The sequence below is a fragment of the Pristis pectinata genome, chromosome 32 (genome assembly GCF_009764475.1).
Source record: "Pristis pectinata isolate sPriPec2 chromosome 32, sPriPec2.1.pri, whole genome shotgun sequence".
NCBI lineage: Eukaryota > Metazoa > Chordata > Chondrichthyes > Rhinopristiformes > Pristidae > Pristis > Pristis pectinata.
Window position 1 is genome coordinate 1,588,879 of NC_067436.1, and position 26,534 is coordinate 1,615,412.

At 43.4% G+C, this 26,534-nt stretch overlaps 1 protein-coding gene across 3 annotated transcripts in view; it reads left to right on the forward strand.

Annotated features, from left to right (window-relative positions):
• The window catches only part of vps13c (vacuolar protein sorting 13 homolog C), a 283,389-nt gene that overhangs the window by 61,723 nt on the left and 195,132 nt on the right, over positions 1-26,534 (forward strand). For all 3 annotated transcript variants that reach the window (XM_052042364.1, XM_052042365.1, XM_052042363.1), the window contains 8 exons: positions 3,453-3,624; positions 7,958-8,020; positions 9,054-9,183; positions 17,459-17,553; positions 20,764-20,906; positions 23,085-23,277; positions 25,097-25,211; positions 25,346-25,482. In XM_052042364.1, coding sequence (XP_051898324.1) covers positions 3,453-3,624; positions 7,958-8,020; positions 9,054-9,183; positions 17,459-17,553; positions 20,764-20,906; positions 23,085-23,277; positions 25,097-25,211; positions 25,346-25,482 — 1,048 coding nt within the window. The remainder of the gene's footprint in view (positions 1-3,452; positions 3,625-7,957; positions 8,021-9,053; positions 9,184-17,458; positions 17,554-20,763; positions 20,907-23,084; positions 23,278-25,096; positions 25,212-25,345; positions 25,483-26,534) is intronic.

Below are 26,534 nucleotides of genomic sequence, written 5' to 3' on the forward strand. Positions count from 1 at the left end.
TACTGCACTACCCTCATCAATCTTCCTGGTCACCTCCTCAAAGAACCCTATCAGGCTTGTGAGACATGATCTTCCCTTCACAAAGCCATGCTGGCTGTCCCTAATCAGTCCATGACTCTCTAAATGCTCATAGATCCTATCTCTTAGAAACCTTTCCAATAGCTTGCCCACCACAGACGTAAGGCCAAGGTTGGTACTAGTTATGCTTATCTGTACCATTTGTCTCTGTACTTGACTGTTTGCTTTTCATGTGAAAAGAACAGCATGGATTTAGTCCCTGCTGACCATCAATTTTCCACCTGTACTAATCCCATTTATCAACACTAGGTATGTAGTCTTTTATGCCCTGGTGATTCTAGTGCTTGTCCAGATGACTACTAAAATGTTGTGAGGGTACTGGCAGGTAAAGGGACATCTGGTGGCAAGTGGGTGGATTTTAAAATTGAGATAGGGAGAGTTTAAACCAGTATATTCCTGTTAGAGTGAACATAGAACAATTACAGCACAATTCAGGCCCTTCGGCCCACAAAGCAGTGCCGAACATGTCCCTACCCTAGAAATTACTAGGCTTACCCATAGCCCTCTATTATAGAACATAGAAGGGCAAAGCTGCCATGATTAGGGAACCCTGGTTGACGAGGGCTGTTGAGGCTCTGGACAGGAAAAAGGAGGCATATGTCAGATATGGGTGGCTGGGATCATGCGAATCCCTTGAGGTGTAGGAATGCACTTTAAAAGGAAATCCTTGGCAGATAAGTTAAAGGAAAATCCTAAAAGATTCCGTAAGTATGTTAAGAGCAAAAGGGTAACTAGGGAGAGAATGGTCCCATTAAGAAATCAGTATGGTGGACTATATGTGGAGCCACAGGAGATGGGCAAAGTCTTAAATGCATATTTCTCATCTGTATTTACTGTGGAGAAGGTCATGGAAGCGGGTGAGTTCTGGGAACAGAACAGTGATGTCCTGAAACATATCAACATTACAAAAGAGGTGTTGGCAGTCTTGAGGCCAGATAGAGTATATTCAGGGTACTGTGGGAAGCAAGAGAAGAAATAGCTGGGGCCCTGGCAGAGATTTTTGTATCATTGTTAACCATGGATGAGTTACTGGAAGATTTCAGAGTGGCTAATCTTGTGCCGTTATTTAAGGAGCACCGCAAGGACAAGCCAGGGAACCAGGGGCTGGTGAGTCTAACATCAGGGGTGGGAAGGTTACTGAAGTGGATTCTAAGAGACAGGATCTATCTGTTTTTGGAAAGGCAAGAACTAATCAGGGATAGTCAGCATGGCTGTGTGTGTGGGAAATCGTGTGTGTATGTGTGTGTGGGAAATCGTGTGTGTATGTGTGTGTGGGAAATCGTGTGTGTATGTGTGTGTGGGAAATCGTGTGTGTATGTGTGTGTGGGAAATCGTGTGTGTATGTGTGTGTGGGAAATCGTGTGTGTATGTGTGTGTGGGAAATCGTGTGTGTATGTGTGTGTGGGAAATCGTGTGTGTATGTGTGTGTGGGAAATCGTGTGTGTGTGTGTGGGAAATCGTGTGTGTGTGTGTGTGGGAAAATCGTGTGTGTGTGTGTGTGGGAAATCGTGTGTGTGTGTGGGGAAAATCGTGTGTGTGTGTGTGTGTGTGGGAAAATCGTGTGTGTGTGTGGGAAATCGTGTCTCACAACTTAGATTGAGTTTTTTGAAGAAGTGACCAAGAGGATTCATGAGGACAGGACAGTCGATGTTGTCTACTTGAACATTAGCAAGGCTTTTGACAAGGTCTAACATGGTAGGCTGGTCCAGAAGGTTAGATCACATGGAATCCAGGGTGAGCTACCCATCTGGATGCAAAATTGGTTTGGTGGTAGTGGAGGGGTGTTTTCAGATTGGAGGCCTGTGACCAGTGGTGTGCCTCAGGGATTGGTGCTGGGTGCTCCGTTGTTTATCATCTATACTAACGATTTGGATGAGAATGTAGGTGGCATAATTAGTAAGTTTGCCGATGACACCAAAATTGATGATGTAGTGGACAGTGGGAAAGATTGTCTAAGGTTAGAACAGGACCAAGATCAACTGGAAAGTGGGCAAAGAAATGGCAGATGGAATTTAACTCAGACAAGTGAGAAGTGTTGCATTTTGGGAAGGAAACCAGGGCAGGACTTGCACAATAAATGACAGAGTGCTGGGGAGTGTTGTAGAACAGAGAGACCTAGGGAAAGTACATAGCTCCCTGAAAGTGGCGACACAGGTAGACAACTTGGTGAAGACGGCAGATGGCATGCTTGCCTTCATTGGTTGGGGCATTGAATACAAGAATTGGGACGTCATGTTATGGTTGTACAAGATGTGAGACGACACCTGGAATAGTGTGTACAGTTCTGGTTGCCATACCATAGGAAGGATGTGATGAAGCTTGAGAGGATGCAGAAAAGTTTCACACGAATGTTGGTGGGATGGGAGGGCTTGAGTTATAAGAAGAAACTGAACAGTGGGTAGTTGCAGTCTTTTTCCTAGGGTAGGGGAGTTTAAGACTAGTTGATCTGGGGTTAACGTGGCAGGAGAAAGATTTAAGGGAGGGACTGAGAGGCAAGTTTTTCACACAGAGGATGGTGGAGGTATGGAATGAGCTGCCAGAGTAAGTGGTAGAGGTGGGTATAATTACAACATTTAAAAGACATTTGGACAGGTACATGGATAGGAAAGGTTGAGGGGGATATGGGCCAAACACAAGCAAATGGAACTAGCTCATGTAGGCATCATGGTCGGCATGGACAAGTTGGGAAGGGCCTGTTTCTATGCTGTATAACTCTGACTCTGAGTACCTGCCTTCACCAACTTCAGGCAATATGTTCCAGATTGTAAGCACCTTCTGGGTGAAAACATTTTTCCTCATTTCCTCTGTTAACCTCTTGCTCCTGACCTTCAGCCTATGCCCTCTAGTTTTAGATGTCTCCACAGCAGGGAAAGGTTTCTTACTCTCTACCATATCTCTGCCCCTCAGAATTTTGTATACTGCCATCGAGTCCACCTTCAGCCTCCCAGTTCCAAGGAAGACAAATCCAGCATATCCTGTCTGTCCTCACAACTGAACTGTTTCATCCCAAGAAGCACCCAGGTCAATCTTTCTGCACCCTCTCACCACTATCCTTCCTATAGTGTGGTGACCAGAACTGCACAGAGTACTCCAGTAATGGCCGAACCAATGTTTTCTTTTGTTGTACCATGACTCCTATGCTCTTATATTCTATGTCCTGGCTAATGAAGGCAAGTATCCCGTATGCTGCCTTCACCAACTTGTTTACACATGCTATTACCTGAAGCGATCCTTGGACTTGTACACCAGGTTCTCTCTGTTCCTCAGTACTCCCTTAGTGCTCTTCCATTGGTGCATCAATTACTTTTTATTCTGGCATTTTATTTTTACCATCGTGAAACTTTTCTTACCATAAAGAACCTTCCTTACTTTAGGTGGAAGTATGCGGTCACAGGAATCTTGGAAGTTCATCTCCGGAGAAAGTATCGTATGTGGTCCTGGGACCACATCAAACGCCACAGGCAAAATTTGAAGTCTTACAAAATGGCTTATAAGAACAAGCTGACACAGACTAAACCTTCTGAAGAATTATTGAAACAACTTCAGGTAAAGTGATATTTAAAAGTGATTGGAGGTAATGAAACTCCAATTAAAAAATCGATCATGATTTGCAACTTAAATGTCTAAATCATGAATTATTTGCTGGTGGGTTGGAAATATATTTTCAGTGGTTGGTTTCTTCTGAACTGCACAGGATTGTCACGTGTTTAACAAGAGATGAGCACTGATGAGACAGAAATAAAATAAATGATGGAAATACTCAGCACGTCAGGCAGCATCTGTGGAGACAGAAACGGAGTCAATATTTTAAAATTTTTAAAAAAATTTTTATTTACAGTGTGGTAACAGGCCCTTCTGGCCCAACAAGTCTGCGCCGCCCATTTTAAACTCAAATTAACCAACCTGTACATCAATGACCTTCCATCAGAACTGGGAAGAGGAAACTATTTTAAGTTGTAGAGAAGGAGGAGGAGTGGATATCAAGAGCAGCTGACTGGGATAAAAGGTGGTGGACCTGGCTCAGGGAGGGTAGTGAAAATGTCTCCATCAAAGAATCAGGATTGTACAGCACAGTGAGGGGCCCTTTTGGCCACCTCGTCCATGCCGATTGTGGTGCCTATCTACATTAATCCCATTTGCCTCCACTAGGCCCATATCCCTCCATGCATTTCCCATTCACTTACCTGTCCAAATGCCTTTTAAACATTTAAGCAGCCTGATCAGTTTTCAGATCTCTTGGTGGGAGAGCATTTTGGAGACTGTCACCATAACTCCTTGACCTTTACCATAGCCTAGGATGGGAACAGACGATACGGGAAAGTATTTAACTGGGAGAGGGAGAATTATGGTGCTATTAGGCAGGAACTTGGGAGCGTAAGTTGGGAACAGATGTTCTTGGGGAAGTGCACAGCGGAAATGTGGATGTTGTTCAGGGAGTACTTGCATGGGGCTCTGGATAGGTTTGTCCCATTGAGGCAGGGTAAGGGATGGTAGCGTGAAGGAGCTATGGTTGACAAGAGATGTAGGATATCTTGTCAAGAGGAAGAAGGAAGCTTAGCTAAGGTTTAGAAAGAAAGGATCAGACAGGGCTCTGGAGAGTTATGAGGTAGTCAGGAGAGAGCTTAAGAATGGATTTAGAAGAGCTCGAAAGGGGCGTGAGAAAGCCTTGGCGAGTAGGATTAGGGAAGACCCCAAGGTGTTCTACACGTTTGTGAAGAATAGGAGGATGACTAGAGTGAGGGTAGGACTGATCAGGAATAAAAGAGGAAACGTGCCTGGAGTTGGAAGAGGTAGGGGAGGTCCTTAATACTTCACTGCAGTATTCACCAGTGAGAGAGACCTTGACGATGGTGAGGATGGCGTACAACAGGCTAATACGCTAGAGCATGTCGACGTGAGGAAAGAGGATGTGCTGGAACTTCTGAAAAACATTGGGATAAATAAGTAACCGGGGCCGGATGGGATATATCCAAGGTTATTACAGGAAGCAAGGGAAGAGATTGCTGCGCCTTTGGCGACGATCTTTGTGTCCTCACTAGCTACAGAAGTAGTGCCAGATGATCGGAGGGTGGCAAATGTTGTTCCTTTGTTCAAGAAAGGGAATAGGGATAACCCTGGGAATCACAGGCCAGTGGCTTTGTGAGGGGCAGGTCATGCCTCACGAGCCTGATTGAATTCTTTGAAAATGTGACAAAGCACATTGAAGTTAGAGCAGTGGATGTGGTGTACATGGATTTTAGTAGGGTGTTTGATAAGGTTCCTCAAATCCTCCTGACATGGGATCCAGGGAAACTTGTCTGTGTGGCTTCAGAATTGGCTCACCCATAGAAGACAGATGGTGGTTGTAGATGCAGCTACTCTGCCTGGAGGTGAGTAATGGTATTCCGCAGGGATCCCTGCTCTTTTTGATTTTTATAAATGACTTGGATGAGGATGTGGAAGGGTGGGTTAGTAAGTTTGCTGATGACATGAAGGTTGATGGTGTTGTGGATAGTGTGGAAGGTTGCATAGGTTACAACACTACATTGATAGGATGCAGAGCTGGGCTGAGAAGTGGCAGATGGAGTTCAACCCGGAAAAGTGTGAAGTGATACACTTTGGAAGATTGAATTTGAAGGCAGAAGACAAGGTTAATGGCAGGAATCTTAACAGTGTGGAGGAACAGAGATCTTGGGGTCCACGTCCATGGATCCCTCAAGGTTGCCGCGCAGGTTGATAGGGTTGTTAAGAAGGCGTATGGTGTGTTGGCCTTCACTAGTCGGGGTATTGAGTTCAAGAGGTTTGACGTAATGTTGCAGCTCTGTAAAACTCTGGTTAGACTACACTTGGGAGTATTGTGTTCAGTTCTGGTTGCCTCATTACAGTAAGGATGTGGAAACTTTAGAGAGGGTGCAGAGGTCATTTACCCAGATGCTGCCTGGATTGGAGAGCATGTCTTATGAGGATGGGTTGAGTGAGCTAGGGCTTTTCTCTTTGGAGCGAAGGAGGATGAGAGGTGACTTGATGGAGGCATACAAGATGCTAAGAGGTTTAGATTGAGTGGACAGTCAAAGACTTTTTCCCAGGGCAAAAATGGCTAACACGAGGGGACATAATTTTAAGGTGATTGGAGGAAGGTATAAGGGGGATGTCAGGGTTAAGGTTTTTTTTTACAGAGAGTGGTGGGTGTGTGGAATGCACTGCCGGCAGAGGTTGTGGGGCAGATACATTAGGGACATTTAAGAGACTCTTAGATAGACACATGAATGACAAAAAAGTGGAGGGCTATGTGGGAGGGAAGGGTTAGATAGATAATAGAGCAGGATAAAATGTCAGCAAAACATCGTGGGCCGAAGGGCCTTTACTGTGCTGTAATGTTCTATCTGCTTCTACCACCTCCTCTGGCAGCTCATTTCAGATAACCACGACCCACTGTGTGGAACAGCTTACCCCTTTGATCTCCTTTCAATTTCTTCACTTTCATCTTAAAACTGTCCTCTCTAATTTTACACTCCTCTGCCCTGGGAAAAAGACTCTGATAGTCTATCCGATCTATGATCCTCATAGTTTTATGAACCTCTGGAAGGACACCCCTCAGTCTCCTAATTTCCAGTGAAAGTAAACCCTGCTTATTCAGTCGCATGTACTGTAAGTACAGCTCTCCATTCCAGGCAACATCCTGGTGAACCCCTCTGCAGTCTCTCTTTTGCTACCACATCCTTCCTGTAGTGTGGCGACCAGAATTTTACACAACATTCCAACTGTGGTTTAACGAATATGTTATACAACTGTAACATGATGTCCCAACTCAATGCCTTGGCCTGTGAAGGCAAGCACACCATATGTCTTCTTATGAAGAGAGGTTGAGCAGGTTGGGACTTTTCATTGGACAATGAAGGCTGATCTTACAGAGGTGCATAACGTTATGAGCGGCATAGATGGGGTGAATGTGCACAGTCTTTATAGGAATGGTTTAGAGGGATATGGGCCAAACGTGGGCAAATGGGACCAGCTTAGATGGGAATCTTTGTCAGTGTGGACCAGGTGGGCCGAACGGCTGTTTCCATGCTGTCTGGCTTATCTTCTTCACTACCCTACCCATCTGAGTGCTCTCAGTGACTGATCTTCCAGAGTCAAGTTAGGTAAACAATTCCAAGGATCAGGACTCTGGGTGAATTGCAGCAAATCTTGGAAGGGGTGGAAGTCGAAGGTGAATGAGGATGGAGGTATGAGAAGGAAAACAAAATTGGGACTGTGAAATACAAATCACAGCAGCTACTGGAAATGTGAAATAATAACGAATCAGCAACATGATAGACGGTACTATCAGACTGTTCACAGGTGCCATTTCAATTTCAGCAGACTTTGACACATGGACTAAAGCACTGAATTCCAGAGTGAATGAGAGAGACTGCCTTTGAGGTGAAGGCAGCATTTGACCAAATCTGACATCAAGGAGCCCTGTTAAAACAGATATCGTTGGGCCTCAAACAAAAAGTGCCCCAATTTTTGGAGTCGTACCTCGCACAGTCGAAAGATGAGATAGTTGCTCATACATACCCTAGTCACTGTAAGAGTTCCCCTGAACACTGTCCTAGGCTTAACTGCAGCTTTATCAATGATATGTATTGGGATAAATATTGGTCAGATTATTAAGGACACTCCATTATTCAATATTCCATAAGAGCCAAAAATATTTGTCTCATTTAATGTCCAGTAGCATTATGCAAGGTAAATAAAGGCAACTGAAAGTAAAGTTACAAACTGGTTAGGCAATTTTCTGAGCAGCCAACTGCTGTAATGGGGATGGTAGAGTGCAGGGTGGGGGAGAGGAGTAACTTAAATGCTGAATTTCTTCAATTACTTTCCAGTATTTATTAATTTGTTGAATTCTTTACAGGACCTGGAGAAGTCTCTGGATATTTTCAACATAACTTTAGCAAGACAACAGGCACATGTTGAGGTAATTTTGAACATAGATCCTTATGGAACTATTCTATACATTGGTACCCTTCATCGCACTATCCTGCAGCATGCTGATTCGTTGTAGCACCCCTGGGCTTTCAGGCTGAATGTTGCACAAGTAGGAATGCCCAATGCTTTAAAAATACATCAGCTGCTGTGCCAGAAACCTGGTACAAATCCCTGCCTTCCCAACAATGAATCACCCCATGGCTTATGTGGAGAGCTGCCTATGAAGGCTGATGTTGGATAGATTGGGGTGAGGAGTGTGGCTGCTTATTGCTCCACTTTTGGACTTAACTCCACAGTGAGTATGGGCCATTGTTGGACAATGGTAGTACCCTCTCCATGTGTTGACAGACTGCCCAGATTCTACAGATATTAATCATTGTCTGTTGGATGTGATGGAAGCTGCTGTCTTGTTCTCTTTTTCTTTGGCTGCACAGGTTCCCTCCCAATATGGGAAACAGGAAGAATAGAATTGACAGTTTCCCAGTCTAGCAACATAGTCATTAACACATCTATAATAATTCATTTTAGCGCAGAATCCTGTGGCAGTCTCATTCCTGGAAATGCAGCCTCCCCTCCATGGACTCTGCTGTACTCCTTGCTGCCTCGGTAAAGCACCCAGCATAACCAAAGAGCCCACCCACCCCAGACATTTTCTCTTCTCCCTTCCCCATCAGGCAAAGATACAAAAGCCTGAAAGCACACACCACTAGGCTCGAGGACAGCTTTTATCCCGCTGTTATAAGATTATTTAATGGTTCCCTGGTACGATAAGGCAGACTCTTAACCTCACAAGCACTGCACTTTCTCTGTAGCTGTAATACTTTATTCTGCGTTCTGTTATTGTTTCACCTTGTATTGCCTCAATGCACTGTCTAATGAATTGATCTGTATAGATGGTATGCAGGACAAGATTTTCACTGTACCTCGGTACATGTGACAGTAATAAACCAATTTACCAATTTTTACCAATTGAAGGAAGGTATCAGTTTAACATGAACTCATTAACACTGTTTTACTCACAGGTGATCAGATCAGGCCACAAAATGCTGGGCAAGAAGGGGAAAGAGAAGCAGAGCGGAGGCTGGTTCAGTGGTCTATGGGGAAGAAAAGAACCCAAGAAGGGTGAAGATGAAGATAAGTCTGTACCAGAAAGTTAGTAAAATATCATTATTTTATTTATCTTCACTGTGAAGCCGGCTAATGTGATCTTTATGACTTTTCAGATACTGGAAAACCTTGGCAGTTTGACAACACATTTTAACTGTTTCTCAATGAAACTGTGCTAGTGTGAAAACAGGTCTTGTGTTTACTTCCAGAATTTTCTATTTCTATTTGATCAGCAGGAGGAGCAGCAACTGTGGAGATAACATTTCGGGTTGTTTACCTGTAATTGGAACTAGCAAAAGTTAAGTAATGAGACGTTTTGATTTGGAAAGAGCAAATAGAGCCCCTGTGATAGGATGGAGACCGAGAGTGATTGAATGATGCAGCTGGTGAAGCCTTGCTAATGACAACTGATCTACCTGGAAGAAATGGAAATAGACAGTGATGAATGAGGAGAGAAAAAGCACAGTGCTGGAACTGAGAGATACAGAACACCGCAGCAGCTGGAAATCTGAAATAACAGTGCAGGGAACACACAGAGAAAAACTGAGTTAGCCTAACAGATTGATGACCTTTTATTAGAATTGACCATTGTGACCAGCTGTATCTGAAATTGTCGTATTTAATGTTGACTGTGAGGGTTATAAACTGTCTAATGAGAAAAAGAGGTTGTATTCTTTGACTTTAAGCTTGGCTTTGGACTGGTCAAGAGGCCAAAGAAAAGGGACTGATTAGAAATGGGAAGTAGATTTAAAGTGGCAGTCAACTGCAAGCTCAGTGAACAAAGGTAGTCTGTAGGCAGGCTTGTGTTTGGTTATCTGCAGCAGAGGAGACGACATCACAGATTACTGAATGCAGGACATGAAATGAGTACAAATGAATTGCTGCTTCATCTGAAGGCATGTTCACTGTGTGGTAAAAGGCTGTGGTTAGTGCTGCTGCATTGTAGCTCGAGAGACTTGGGTTCTACCCTGATCTCAGATGCTATCTGTGTGGGTTTGTATGTTCCCCCTTAAAAATGAGTTGGTGGGTTAATTGGTGACATAAACTCCCCTCAATGTAGGTAAATATAAACTTCATTCAAAAGAATGAAAGGGTAGTTGATGAAAGTCAAGTTGCAAGACAGCAGGGACAATACAGAGAGGAGAATGGGACCGCTGGGAGTCGATGTGTGGAATTTTAAAAAAAAAATTTACTTGCAGCGTGGTAACAGGCCCTTCCGGCCCAACGATTCCCCACCGCCCATTTTAAACCCAAATTAACCTACCCGTACGTCTTTGCAATGTGGGAGGAAACCGGAGCACCCGGAGGAAACCCACGCAGACATGGGAGAATGTACAAACTCCTTACAGACAGCAACGGGAATCGAACCCCGATTGCTGGCACTGTAATAGCGTCGTGCTAACCGCTATGCTACTGTGCCACCCTATGCTACCATGCCATTGTAATAAGTGAGTAAAGCTTGTATCTGCCGTGCTGGCATGAGTTGGTGTAGTGGGAATTGGTGGACCAAAGAGTCACAGAAGGAAGGTTCTTTCAAAATTCTGTAAAGGGAAAAGGGTGGAGCATATATGTCAGATGTTGATGTCTTGTTGAAGGTGGTGGGAATTACAGGGAGTCTGTTGAATGGTGAACTTGGTGGGTGGAATATCAAGAAGCAGGATGGGAGGGTGAGAGTGGAAGTGTGGGAAATGGAGCCGATGCCCTTGAGAGCCTTTCCAATAATGGTGGAGGGAAAGCAGATGGGGGGAGATGCAGTCAAAGTGCCTTTGGGCTTGTATTGGATATTCAATACACCTCCCCATCCTGCTTCCCGTAAGAACTCTGTTTTACTCTCCTTTTTTCTGGTGCTGTTCATTACCTTCTAATGACAATGCTTTCTACACAAGTGCTTCCAATATATTTTCTTTAACTGTGGCTTCCCCTTCACTCAAGTTGATAGTACTCTGGATTGTGTCTGTTTCATTTACACTTTCTCTCTTCCCATTCAGAGCAACGATAAGAGTTCCTCTTGTCTCCTCCCCTCCCACCGGCGCGTGTTCAGTGTCATCCTGTGTAATTCCTGTCTTCTCCCCCTCTCCTCCACCTACAGCATCACAAATTGAACATCCCTTCAGCAGTGATGCATTCTTCCATCTCCGTCACCACTCACTTCTCTTGTCATGCACCTTCCCATGCAACAATAGGAGATGTAACAACTTCCCTTCCCATCATCCAGAGACCCAAATAGTCCTTTCAAGTGAAGCAGTGATTCATTTGTACTATTTCCAATTTAGTGTACAGCATTAGGTGATCTCCTTTACATTGGAAAGTTTTGATGCCACTTGGGTGACTTTCATGCCAGATATCTCCGTTTAATCTGCAAGGGTGATTCTGATTTTCCAGATGTCTGTTACTAATTCTCCATCCCACTCCCACTATGACCCCTCTTTGCCCTCTTATGCTGATCCAGTGAAAGCCAATGTAAGCTTTAACAGCATCTCATCCCATGAGACATGTTACAGCTCCCAGATCTCCATATTGTGTTTAGCAGATACCTGGTCTTGGCAATTTGTTTCAGAACTGGCCAGTTCTGCTGAATAGTCATCGACTTTAATGTTAACTGATGCTGCCTGACCTGCACTGTATTAGCAGCATTTTCTCGAATTTCAGATTTTCAGCATCTCCAGTTTTTCCTTGACCTATTCTTGCTGTTTGATGACTTATCCATATCACTAATGTTATGGCATCTGCCAGGAAAATCTTGAAACACTGCTTCCCTTTTAAGATTTTGTAGTGTAGCATTTTCCACTTTGATGACCTGTGGTACTCTGCCATCCGTACTCTTTCCCCATGAGATCTGCTTGCTGCTGCTGGGGAAAAATGCTTAATCGGGGGATAATTTTTAGTTGCTGTTGTTGCCTTCTAGCGAACGAACAAAAAGAAATGAAATAAAAATGTCAAGTCCTGCAGGTGAGCTACAGGAAAAAATTCTGGAGAACTGCTTGTTTTTAGTATCATTATGATTAACACGACTGGATAATGGCAGAACGAAGGCAAATGGAATTTCTTCCTGATAAGTGTGAGGTGGTGCTCCTGTGCAGACTAATAACGCAAGGACACACACACAATGAAAGGGGCCCCAGGCAGTAGCGAGGGCCAGAAGGACCTGGGTGTACAGGTCCAAGCATCCCTGAAGATGGCAACATAGGTGGATACGTTGGTGAGGATCTGAGTTGGTGAAGAGCATGGAGGTCAGGGTTTGACTTTATAAAACATCATTTAGGCCACAGCTGGAGTACTGTTTGCAGTTTCGATCACCACACTAAAGCAAGAACATGAGAGGGTGCAGAGGAGATTCACCAGGCTGTTGCTTGAAGTGGAACATGTGAATCATGAGGTGGGACTGCACAGGCTGGTTTTGTTTTCCTTGGAGCAGAGGAGGCTGGGGGTGCAGCTGAACGAGCTATACAAAATCATGATAAGCATAGATCCAGTGTAGAAACAGGCCATTCGGCCCACTGTGTCCATGCTTACCAATGGGCACCCATCTGTACTAATCCCATCTTCCAGCACTTGGCCCATAGCCTTCTATGCCGAGGTCATTCAGGTGCTCATCTAGATAATTCCCAAGTGCTGTCAGTGACTCTGCTTCCAGCACTGTCAGGCAGTATGTTCCAAGTATTCACCACACTGGGTGAAAAAGGTCCCCTAAATGGTAGATAGTAAAACATTTCCTCATAATAAATCCAGAGGACATGATTTAAAGTGAGGAGTGAGAGGTTAGAGAGGATCTGAGGGAAAATGTCTTTACCTGGAGGGTGATTGGAATCTGGAATGTACTGCTTGAGGAGATGGTGGAGGTGGGTACTGTCACCATATTCAAGAAGCATTGAGATGAGTAGTTGAATTGTCAGGGTATAGGAGGCTATGGACCAAGTGCTAGAATGGACGGGTACTTGACAGTTGGCGTGGATATGGTGTGCTGAAGGGCTGGTGTCTGAGCTGTATGACTCCAACTGACAAGATTACCAGATTGCAAGATTGCAGATGACAAGATTGCAGGAATTGTGACAGAACAGTCGTAGATGCTGGAGGGATGTAAATGCTTATGAAAGAGAAGCAGGATTGGGCCATTTGGCCCTTTGTGCCAGCTCCACCATTCAACGAGACGATGTTTTATTTCAGCACTGCTGTCCATACCAAACTTTGGATTCCCTTAATTCACAAAAATCTGTTAATAGAACTGTAGAAGCATGGAATTGCACGGCACAAGAAGCAAACTCTTTTGGCCCACCTTGTCCATGCCAACCGTGAAGCTCATCTACGTTAATCTCATTTGCCTGCATCAGCCCTGTATCCCTCTGCCCCTTTCGTATCTAGGTACCTGTCAAATGCCTTTTAAATGTTGTAATTGTATCTGCCTCCACCACCACTTCTGGTAGCTCATTCCACATAACCACCACCCTCTCTGTGGAAAAAAACCTATCCCACAAACCTCCTTTAAATCTCTCCCCTCTCACCTCAGACTTCTGCTCTCTAGTTCTGGACTCCTCTGCCCTGGGGAAAAAATATGACTACTTATCTATGCCCCTCATAATTTTATAAACCTCTGAAAGGTCACCCCTCAGCTTCCAAAGTTCCAGGGAAATCAAATCCTGCCTATCCAATCTCTCCTTATAACTACAGCCCTCCATTCCAGACAACATCCTGGTGAATCTCCTCTGCACTCTCTGTATTGCTACCATGTCCTTCCTGTGCTGTAGTGACCAGAACGGTGCATAGTATTCCCAATGTGCTTTAATGTTTTGTACAGTTGTGACATGACACCCCAACTCTTGTATACAATGACTTGGTCACTACCCTATCCACTTGTCTGGAGTGCACTCAGTGACTGATCATCTTCCGCAGCCAAGTTAGGTAAACAATTTCAAGCACACTCTGGGAGTAAGAAAATTCTTGTCACATTGGTCCTGAGTGCCCAGTCCCTGGGTCTACAGACCCTATCCACGGGACATATCATCCCTGCACCCAGCCCGCATCAGGGCCTGTAAGAATTTTGTATATTTCAATGAGACTATCCTTCATTCTTCTGAGCTTGCACGCACTGGTACGATGTTTTTAAGTATCTCCTCATGGAATAGTCTCCCTTCGCGGGTATCATCTGGTGAACTTCTGTTGCAGTGGATAGGGAGAACATGAGGGGCTCGATCAAGACTACATACTGCAATAAGACATCTTTACCCCTGTACTCAAATCCTCTTGCAGTAGAGACCAGCATAACATTGGCCTGCTTGATTGCTTGCTTCCTTTTGTAATATCTCACGGCACTCTCTCTGAGGCCAGGGATAGGAACTTAAATTGGAATTTAATAAACGGTGTGGGACAGAGTCAGGCCCTGCCCACTGATACCCTGAATACTGACTGCCTCTTGTCACTTGTTCCCTCAGATCTGATGCATGCTGTTTCAAACATTCGAAATGTCACCCTGTTTTCTCTTTTTCTCTTAGTACTTATAATCCAAGATGCTGCAGAATCTGCTTTTAGGAAATTGGACATGCTTGTTGAGGGTTAAAGTTATTAAATTTGCAGTTTAAACCAGAGGGTTGCGTTATGGGTGCAGGTAAAAAATTTCTCCTAAAGTGGATTTGTTTGGAGTAATAAAGATAAAAATAGGGAGTGATCCCAGGGGAGAGCTGCTAGTGGTGAGCCACAGGCAGGGGGGATGTGTATTTGTGCAGAACAGAGGCACAGAATGGAGAAGACACAGGAGGCAGCAGTACAATAGAGAAAGAAGAAAGGCTTTGAAATTTTTGAAAATGATATCAAGGAAAGTCAATAGATGGCTGTTGCATCTGCCCTGTGCAAAAAAACTTATTCCTTAGATCCTCTTTCCATGCTGTCTTGTTTTTGATGCCCCTATTGTGGGAAATTGATTTTGACTACCTACCCTATCTATACCTCACATATATAATTCCATCAGGTCACCCCTCAGCCTCCAGGGAAAGCAAGCCCAGCCTGTCCAATCTCCTCCCATAAGATCAGATATCTTTATTAGTCACATGTATATCAAAACACACAGCGAAATGCATCTTCTGTGTATAGTGTTCTGGGGGCAGCCCGCAAGTGTCGCCACGCTTCTGGTGCCAACATAGCATGCCCACAGCTCATAACCCGTATGTCTTTGGAATGTGGAAGGAAACCAGAGCACCCGGAGGAAACCGATGCAGATAGGGGGAGAACGTACAAACTCATTACAGCGGCCAGAATTGAACCCGGGTCACTGGCACTGTAATAGTGTTATGCTAACTGCTACAGTACCGTAAGAAGCACTTGGATAGGTACATGGAAGGGCGGAGCTTAGAGGGATATGGGTTGAAATTGGGACTAGCTGGGTGAGCACCATGGTCGGCATGGACTGGTTGGGCCAAAGGGCCTGTATCCGTGATGTATTGCTCTATGACTCTATAACCACAGTCCTCTAATCCAGGAAACATCCTGGTGAGTCTCCTCTGCCCTCTCTGTAGTGCAGTCACATCTATAGGTAACCAGAACTGCACCAGAATAGACACAAGTCTGATCTAACCAGTGTTTTGTAAAGTTGCTGCACAACATTCAACTCTTGTATTCTGCGACCTGGCCTATGAAGGAAAGCATGCCATGGCCCTTCTTCATCATCCTATCGATCTGTGTTACTGTTTTCATGAACCCCTCGATCTCTCTATTCATCAACATTCCCTAATGCCCATCCACTTATAGAGAGTCCTTCGGCCCAACTGGTCCATGCAGACCAAGATTCCCATTTGTCACATGTTGCCCATATCCCTCTATACCTTCCCTATCCATGTACCTGTCCAAGTACCTTTTAAATGTTGTTAATGAACCTGCCTCAACCACTTCCTCTGGCAGTTCATTCCATATATGGACCACCCTCTGGGTGAATAAGTTACCCCTCGGATTCCTATTAAATCTCTCCCCTCTCACCTTAAACTTATGCCCTCTAGTTCTTGATTCTCCAACGCTGGGAAAAGGACTGCGCATTGATGACGGCCTTCATGATTTAATAGCCCCCATCCTCCTCTGATCACCCCTCATTCTCCTATGCTCCAGTGAAGAAAGTCCCATCCTGCTCAACCTTTCTCTATAACTCAGTCCCTTGAGTCCTGGCAACCTTCTCATAAATCTCCTCTGCACTCTTTTTCAGCTTAATGGCCTTTCCTATAGCAGGGTGACCAAAACTGAACACAGTATTCCACATGCGGCCTCACCAATGTCTTGTACAACTGCAACATAACCTTCCAACTTCTATACACAATGCCCTGACTGATGAAGGCCAGCATGCCAAAAGCCTTCTTCACCACCCTGTCTACCTGTGACACCGCTTGCAGGGAACCACGTACTTGTACTCCTCGGTCCCTCTGTTCTACAGCCTAGGGCCCTCTGTTCTCCAAACATGATGAACAAGAATTTGAAAGAGACAGGTTGATGGAAGAATATTATGCAGGAGGAGCAGCCCTTCTGGGAAGAACAGGTTTGTATTGGAAGTTATGTGGACTTCAAGAATTCCACCAGTGAATTTTTTTAGTTTTGGTTAAAAACGTCTGATCCGTTACCTTGTCTGCTTTGTTTCCAAAAAAAAAATAAACTAAGATATGCAAGAGCTGCAGTTTAATTTTTTGTACCTGCAAAATAGCTGGATTTGCTCTGGGTTCCTGACACAGCTTGGGGGTGGGGAGAGGTCCATGCAAGGTTGTCAGTACAGCTGCTCTGCTAGTAACACTCCTCTCCCCAACGAGCTGTAATAGTCCCCTCTAGTACTGATTCCATTAGCACTCCTGCTCCCAGAAACACATCCTATGCAAGATACTGGTGTGATTCATGGCACACCAGAGAAAATATACGTAAGGACATTTCGTGGCTGGACAGTGATCTGAGGATAGTAGGATGGGAATAATATTTCTATAGATCTGGCTTTGTGTTTTCTCCATTTCCTTGTGGATAGCTCTGGAATTCCCTCAACCTCCCACCTATTCAACTTGCTCTGCTCAAAGGAATTCATTTAGTATCTACCTCCATGTCATGTGTCCTTGTTTTCCAATTGGTGTCAGATGGGTCACCTTGGAGATTACATTGAAGACACTGCATAACTGAAGGTTGCTATTTACTTCAAATGTTAACTGCTTGATTAATGCTGAGGGTTCTGTATAACTCATGGACTAAATAATAGTGTTGACTCTGTTTGCTTGTAAGCAGATTTTTCACTGTAGGATTTTTGCTTGGTTTGTTGAACACTTGGTATGGCTTAGAATTTTCTAATATATGTTTATTGATTGACCACGACTAGGTATTAATGATCTGTTGACGACTGAAGAAAAGACTAAGCTGTACACTGCCATCGGATACAGTGAGAGTTCCCACAACCTGATCTTGCCCAAAGAGGTGTGTCTTTTGACTTCTAATAGTTGGCATGACATTTTATGATTATTAAGTTTGCAGATGGCACAAACATTGGGGGAGTTGTGGATAATAAAGAAAGTTGTTAAAGGATATAGCAGGATGCAGGTCGGTTGAAGATATGGACAGAGAAATGGCAGATGGGAGTTTAATCTGGGCAAGTGTGAGGTGTTGCACTTTGGAAGATCAAATATAAGGCAAACGTAAACAGTAAATGGTAGGACCCTCAGGAGCATTGACATACAGAGGGATCTTGGGGTGCGTTCATAGCTCGTTGAAAGTGGCAACAGGTGGACATAGGATGCATGTGACATGTTTGCCTTCATTGGTCAGGGCATTGAGTATAAGAATCAGGAACTCATTTTGCAACTGTATAAAACTTTGGTTAGTCCTCATTTCCAATTTTGTGTGCAGTTCTGGTCGCCCCATACAGGAAGGATGTGGAGTCTTTGGAGAGGGTGGGGATGCTGCCTGGTTTAGAGTGTATTAGCTATAAGAAGTTGAATAAATTTCACTTGTTTTCTCCGGAGTGTCAGAGGCTGAGGGGGGACCTGATAGAGGTTTAAAAATTATGAGAGGCATAGATGGGGTAGATATTAAAAGTCTTTTTCCCAGGGTAGAAATGTCAAATACTAGAGGACATTTCTTTAAAGTGAGGGGGAAGTTTAAAGGAGATATGTAGGGTAAACTTTTAGAGAGTGGCAGGTGCTTGGAACCTGCTGCCAGGGCTGGTGGTAGAAGCAGACGCACATGGTGTTCAAGAGGCATTTAGACAGGCACGTGAACATGCTGGAAATGGAGGGATGTGGATCACATGCAGGCAGATGGGATCAGTTTAATTTGGCATCATATTTGGCACAGACATGGTGGGCTGAAGGGCCTCTTCCTATGCTGTGCTGTTTTGTGTTTTGTGAAACTCTGAGCAATAAAGAACTGTTCCTTCACACTCAGAAGGAAGAAGATGGGGTTGCAGGGAATCTTATTTATGATCCCTGTGAGTGTGCTTCCCTGTTTGGGGCTGTGAAATTATGGTGTTGAACATTGAGACCCTGTATAATTGATGAATGAAAGTCTATTGATTTATATTACTCCCAATCTACTAAATTTGTTTAGTGTTTTATCACTTTGAACTCAGAATTATTTTTTAACTGGTGTGTGTACAATAGTCCATAACTTTCTGTGATACATCGAATCAACAAGAGCTATTGGAAAGCTACTTGACTGCGAACGGACTTTTGTTAAAGGAAGGACAAATATAAAATCCATTCATGGCTTGAGGATTCCATAATATTCACTATCGGTTTCTTAATTTATAGTTTAAAAATCATCAAGCTATCTGCGACATGTTATAGGGAATCTTCAAAGTTAACTCTTGTTTTATGCAGGAAGTGGAACAGATTTAAAATGAATCCTCTATCTCTAGTTCTGTAATCTGTTTAAGTCTATTTAGCAGCTGTTTAGCAAACAGCATGGCCTTGCTAGTAGCAAGGGATAAATGATCAGATAACCTTTTATTGTTGATTGGTAGATAAATGTGACCACTAGAAGAACTTGCCCAACTCCTCCTGGTTGGTAAGCCCTGCTCTGAAAGTGTCATCCTTGGTTATGGGCAGAGCTTTACCCACAATCGTTTGACTCGATTCAGAGTGCAGCTCTTGAGATAACACTGATATCTGACTTTCAGCCCATCCTTGATGTCTTTCTGCATTCTTCACAAATGGGGTCACTTGGCAGAATTGCAAATGGAATACTTTTCACTTTATGTATTCTATTTTGCTTAATGCTAGGCAATTTGAAGGTGTGTTGTGTTTACCCAGGTAAACTCACACTAAAACTGAATGGATTCTGAGATTGTTGGCATTATCTTTCGAAGTAAGGTGAAAGGATTTATTTTGAATATCATTTGTACTTTCTGCATTCTGCAGAAATCCATTTTGAAGACTCTCTGCAAAGTGTTGCAGATGGCTTTAAAAACTGTTTTAGAGTCGTAGAGTAATATAGCATGAAAACCAGCCCTTGGGCCGAACTTGTCCATGCCTACCAAGATGCACATCTAAGTTAGTCCCATTTGCCTGCATTTGGCCCATATCCCTCTAAACCTTTCCTATCCATGTACCTGTTGAAGTGTCATTTAATGTTGTTATTGTACCTGCCTCGCCCACTTCCTCTGGCAGCTGGTTCCATATATGCAACAACTTCCACATGAAGAAGTTGCCCCTCAGGTCCCTTTTAAATATTTCCCCTCTCATTTTAAACTTTTGCCCTCTATTTTTTGATTACCTTTCCGTGGGAAAAATAATCTATGCATTCACTCTATCTATGCCCCTTATGATTTTATGCACCTCTAAGGTCACCCCCAGTCTCCAACGCCCCAAGGAATAAAGTCCTAGCCTGCCCAACCTCTCCCTATAACTCAGGCCCTCAAGTCTTGGCAATATTGTTATAAATCCTCTGCACTCTGCAGCTTAATTACATCCTTCCTATAACATGGTGACGAAAACGGAACAGAATATTCCAAGTGCGGCCTCACCAAAGTCTTGTGCAACTGCAACATAATGTCTCAGCTCCTGTACTCAGTGCCCTGACTTGTGAAGAACAGCATACCAAACGACCTCTTCACCACCCTGTCTACCTGTGACACCACTTTCAGGGAACCATGTACTTGTACTCCTAGTTCTCTCTATTGTACAACACTTTTCAGGGCCTTTCCGTTCACTGTTGAAAGTCCTACCCTGGTTTGACTTTTCAAGATACAGCACCTTGCACTTATTGGAATTGAATGCCATTTGCCATTCCTTGGCCCTCCTATTTAGCTGTTCAAGATCCCCCTGTTATTTTTGATAACTACTTTCATTGTCTATGATGCTCCTATTTTAGTAGTTACCATAAAAAATTCCTTAATAAGAATTACAAACCTGCAAACAAAACAGGCCATTAATTGTAGCAAGTACAAAATAAATCAGCAAAAAAGACTGGTGTATTGTAAATGGGTTGGTGGGAGGAGGGAGTGGGAGGAAGGTTACTTTGAAACAATTCTGATGTGTAGTTGTGCAGAGAGCCATTATCTAAAATAGGCTTATGTACTTCAATCTATTCTGTCTGTCTTGTTGAGGATTTTTTGCTTTGCTCTAAGAGTGGAAATGGTGAGTTAGAATTCTAAGTGCACTCACTTCTTGTTGTGTGAATATCTTGCAGTACGTTGCACATGTAATAAGCTTCAAGTTGGTCACTACCTCCATCACCATCCGAGAGGAACCAAATGTACCAGAAATAGTTAACGTGCAAATTATTGATCTGAGTGCGAGTGTATTCCAACGTCCTGGAGCCAAAGGTCTCAAGTAAGAGTTTTCTTTATCTTTCCCCTCTTGTATGGAATGGATGGAATGCTAAGAGTGGATGTGTTTGGTTAAAATGGGTATTTCCAATTTCATTGAGGAGTTGGATCCTTATATCCTGATGTGATGACATTTTACTTCATCAATTGAAGGTTAAGAGGCTTTCTAGCAATTTTATTAAAATATCAGTACTCCCATTGGGCACGTTACTCCACTGTTGTTTGATTATGAGTACAGAGGAACATGTAAAGAAGCTTCAAAGGGATATGGATAAGCAGAGTGAGTGGGCGAGAGTACGGCAATTGAATTTAGTGTAGGGGAGAAATGTGAGGTAATTTGGTGCGCATAACAGAAAAAACAAGTGTTTGTTAGATGATGAGCAATTGGTAGTGTTCAAAGGGACCTAAGTGTGCTTGTACACACATCACTGAAGGTCAACAAGTAGGTACAGCAGGCAATTAGGATGGCAAATGGTATGTTAGCTTTATAACAAGAGGGTTTGTTTACAGGAGAAAGGAAGTCTGCTTGCAATTGTATAGGGCTGATGAGTTTGCATGTTGGAATACTTTTGCCTTCTTACCCAAGAAAGAACGCACTTGCCGTAGAGACTGCAGCCTTGGCTCACTGGACTGGTTTCAGGGATGGTGGGTTTGCTGTGTGAGGAGTGAGAGAGTGGATTCAGAATGTATTCTTTCACTGGACTGGTTTCAGGGATGGTGGGTTTGCTGTGTGAGGAGTGAGAGAGTGGACTCAGAATGTATTCTTTGCTGTGAGTGAATCTTAGAAAATTATTCAAGGGCAAGATGCAGGGAGGATGCTTCCCTGACTTCAGGCCATAGTTTGAGAATAGGGGATAAGCCATTTAGGACTGAGACAGCAAAAAAAAAATTCTTTATCTAGTGGGTGGCAAACATTTTGAATTTCTCAACCCTATAGGACTCATTCAAAACAAAGATCGATCCTGACCTCTGGTACTGTCTGTGTGGAATTTGCACGTTCACCATGTGACTGCTTGGGTTTCCCCTGGGTGATGTGGTTTTCTTCCACATTCCAAAGATGTACGGGTTGGTAGATTAATTGTATTGTCCCAAGAGTGTAGTAGAATCTGGGGTGAGGTTGATGGATCTGCGGGGAGAACAGATTACTGGAGGTTGTTATGGGGGAATGGAATTGCTCTGTGAGCTGGCATAGACTTGATGGGCTGAAATGTCCTCGCATGTCACAAGAGAGAATGGAATATGGGTAATTAAGTGATATAGTGGTGATGCTGGAAAATGGCCCTGAGGTAGAGGACGAATGTTCAATAAATGTCAGCGAATGGCAACACAGCCTCACAGTTCCTCTCCTTTGCAATGATCGTTGGTATTGCTGTTCCTCAGAGCAAGCTCAGCTATAAACCGGTTGAGTAACCATGAATCTGACATGCATTCTGGTGGTTCAATGTGTATTTTTGCCAGTAGGTAGTGTCAGTTCAAAGCCATTTTAAGTGGGCTAAGGGCTTCAATTGCAAGAATGGCACCAATCTGAGGCACCCTTGAGAAGTCCATCCTTTCGTGAGGTCATAGCAAAATCCTCAACGTAAATTAAATAGGATGAGCCTATTAATATTTCTGTAATAAGGAATGGTGCTCATGAGAATTTCCTGCAAAAACTTCTGTTAGCACATAAATGTATGGTGGCAGGGACAGATGTCGTCACAACATTCCTTTCCTCAAAACTCTGACCTCAAGACAAGTCCTGGGTGAGTACAAATGGGGTGCTGGTCAAAAGGGAATGTTTCTGTGCTGTATGGGATGATGACTCCTTGACTACACTGATGTCAATTTTCTGAGTGGCTTGTTAAATTCTTAGCACTTGGTTACAAACAATATTGAATAACTATGAACATGTGAATATCTAGAATGTGTGTAGTATTTTAGAATGCTCAAGGGTCCTCTGTTGTCTCATGGCCAGTTGGCAGAAGAATAGTTAAATTGGGAATTGTTAAGTTGTTGAAACTGCCATAATTCCTCTTTGGCCACTTTCAGCTTCGCCTGTACTCCCCGCCCTTGAATGTTAATAATTTATTCCTACCTTGATTATTGGGTGCTTATAACTTGTCCGAAGAATTTTATGCTGGATGGGTTGTTACAAGCTTGAAAAAAAAGAAAAGCATTTTCATTGTCCTTTTTGGTTTTGTAGAGTGGAGGCCAGACTGCAGCACTGGTATGTTACAGGTTTGAAACAACAGGATACAGTTCCATCTCTCTTGGCTTCTCTTGGAGGTACAGACTCCTCTTTGCTCAATGTCTGTTTTGAGATTAATCCAGAAGGAAGCAATGCAGATCAGCTATTAAGTGTCCAGTCTCAACCTGTGGAGCTTATTTATGATGCCGTAAGTGTAGATCCATTTGCATAATATTGCCAATGTTTTTCTCGTGAAGTACCTTTCTTACATTCATTGTCCTAAAATGTGTCAGAAAATTAGACATGCTTGAAGTGCTATCATGGCCATTGAAAGTGCTGATGTGAGCTCAGGGGCCAAATGGCTTCTTTCTGTGCTGCTACAGTTCAGTAAAAGCAAGTGTCCTTTAACTAATTCAGTTACTGCATACTCACCTCAGCCCAGGTCTTTCCCATAACCCGTGCCCCTGATTCTGAGGTATCGTTATAGTATCCTCTTAATCACAACTCATCTTTATCTGAAGAATCTTTATCCATGCCTTTTCACCTGTGCCCTTTGCTATTTCATTATATTTCTGGCTCCATCCATCCTCCGCCCAGGTTCAACTTATCCAGAAATGCAGTTTGAATTCTATTAATATCCCATTGTGTGAATTCATTATTTCTGCTTTGGCTGAGCAATGTGTTATTTTGATGAGATATATGATTAGGCAGAAATGTGATAAACAAAGGTCTGTACCAACCAATTTTTTTCCAAATCACACCCAGAAAAAGCAATTGCTTTAATCATCACACTTTGAAAGAAACAACCTGGATGTAACACTTGTTCCTACACCACCTCCATCCAGGGACCCAAACAGTCCTTTCAGGTGAGGCAGAGATTTACCTGCACCTCCCCTAATATCATCTACTATATTCGGTGCTCCAAGTGGGGCCTCCTCTACGTTGGAGAGACCTAATGTAGACTAGGTGACCATTTTGTAGAACATCTGCACTCCGTCCATAATCGCGATTTGCATCTCCTCGTTGCCAGTCCCCCCATGGGGTGCCTGCCTCCATACCTTTGACCCATCCCCTGGTGGATCTGCTCTCCCCTCCTCCCCTGCAAGTGTTACATCCGGGTGTAAGATATTGAGTGTTTTAGCCAGGGGGTTTTACATCGTCTGGAGAGATTGGATAGGCTGGGATTGTTTTCCCTGGGGTGAAAGAGACCCAGGTTAGAGGTTTGTGAAATCATGAGGGTCATAGAAAAGATGATTGCCGTAGTCTTTCTCCTGGGTAGGGGCATCTAAAACAAGAAGGCGTTATTTAAGGTGAGAGGGGAAAGATTTAATGGGTTTCTGAGAAACAGGTTTCTCTCACAGAGGGTGGTGGGTATATGGATCAAGTTGCCAGAGGAAGTGTTAGAGGTGGGTGCAATTACAATGGTTAAAACTCATTTGGATGGTACATGGATAGGTTTAAAGGGATATGGGCCAAATGCAGGCAAATGGGACTAGCTTAGGAAGATATCTTGGTTGGCATGGACTGGTTGGGCTGAAGGGCCTGTTTCACTGCTGTACAACTGTGATTCTAACAAGGTAAAATAGAATTGAAGAGGAAGTACGCTCAGAGTGCAATTGGCTTGGAAATCTAGTGAGAATTGATGGACCAAATGACCTGTTCTTATCCTTTAGTTTCTAATTTATAGATAGAGCCCTTTGGCTCAACTTGTCCATGCCGACCAAGATGCCTATCTAGGCTGATCTTATTTGTTTATTCTGGCTGATATGCCTCTAAGCTTTTCCTGTCCATCTACCTGTCCCAATATCTTTTAAACATTGTAATTGTACTTGCCTCTACCACCTCTGGCAGCTCGTTCCATACACCCACCACCTTTTGTGGGGAAAGATTTACCCTCAGATCCCCTTTTAGATCTTTCATTTTAAGCATATTTTATTTTTACCTAATGTGGGTCCTATGAATTTACTTTGAAATCATGTTTTTCTCTACTACTCATGTTATTAAAATTAAGCTTTTTCCTTTTGCAGCAAACAATAAACAGTTTGGTTGAGTTTTTTCAGACCAACAGAGGGCTTGATCTTGAACAGCTAACTTCAGCTACTTTGCTGAAGTTGGAAAAATTCAAAGAAAAGACTGCAACAGGTAAATGTTTGAAATGTATTAAAATACAAACAAAATTAAATCACACTCTAATGTGATTCTGATTTTTTTTTTAGCAAGAAATATTCCTGTTCTCTGTTTTACTAGTTACTCTTTGCTTAAAAATATTTTTCTAGGCCTGTCATACATTATTGAAACTCGCAAAACCTTTGATATCCAAATCAATTTGAAGCCGTCCTATCTTGTGGTTCCCCAAACGGGTTTCTACAATCCAAGTTCAAGCCTGTTGATTGTGGACTTTGGAAGTTTACAGGTATGTTCTTTGTAGAGAACTGTTCATCCTAGTTGGAAGTGCTGATTTTGTAGTTCAGGTACATTGAATTATTTGTCATTGAGTCTGTAGAATTTTAATTACAATGAAAGTTTGGCCGGGTTGAGAGGGTTTTCTTTGAAACAAGGGGTGTTGAAGTGAGATTTACTGGAGGTGCATAAAATTATGAGAGGCTTTGACAGGGTGAACAGGATGGACCAGTGATGGGGCTTTAAGAAGAAGCATTCGCCAGAGTGTAAGTGCTGTTTGGAAGGATAGTGGAGGCAGAAACCCTCATTAAATTTAATGTAGAAGTGTTTAATGTGCGATTACCTACAAGGCTGCGAACTGAGCTGGTAAGTGGGCTTAGACTGAATACTTCTTTGGCTAACATGAAAACAATGAACTGAAAGGCCACCTCTTACATAGTCAATATCTATGGTTCTGTCTTGAACTCGGTACATACAGTCAACAATCAGACAGAACAGCAGATATTGTAAGAGTTTGTTACCAAGGATCCCTGGCTAAACTGAGGTCATGGGGAATCGGAGGGGTAAACCCTCTGCTGATTGGAATCATACCTTGCACAAAGGAAGGTGGGTGTGGTGGCTGGAGGTCAATCATCTCAGCCACAGGACACGGTTGCAGGAGTTCCTCAGGGTTGTGTCCTCGGGCCAGCCATCTTCAGCTGCTTCCTCAGTGACCTTCCTTTGGTTATATGGTCAGAAGTAGGGATGCTTGTTGCTGACTGCACAACGTTCAGCACCATATATAACTCAAATAATGAAGCAGTCCACATCCAAATGTAGAAAGACCTGGACAATATCCAGGCCTGGGCTGATAGGTGGTAAGTAACATTTGTGCCAGGCAGAAACAGTATCCAACAAGAGAAAATCCAGCTATCACCCCTGACACTCAGTGGCATTGTCATCACCACATGCCCCACTGTCACTATCCTGGGGGTTACCATTGACCAGAAGCTGAACTGCAATAGCCATAAACATAATGTGGCTACAAGAGCAGGTCAGAGTAACTCACTCCCTAACTCCCCGAAG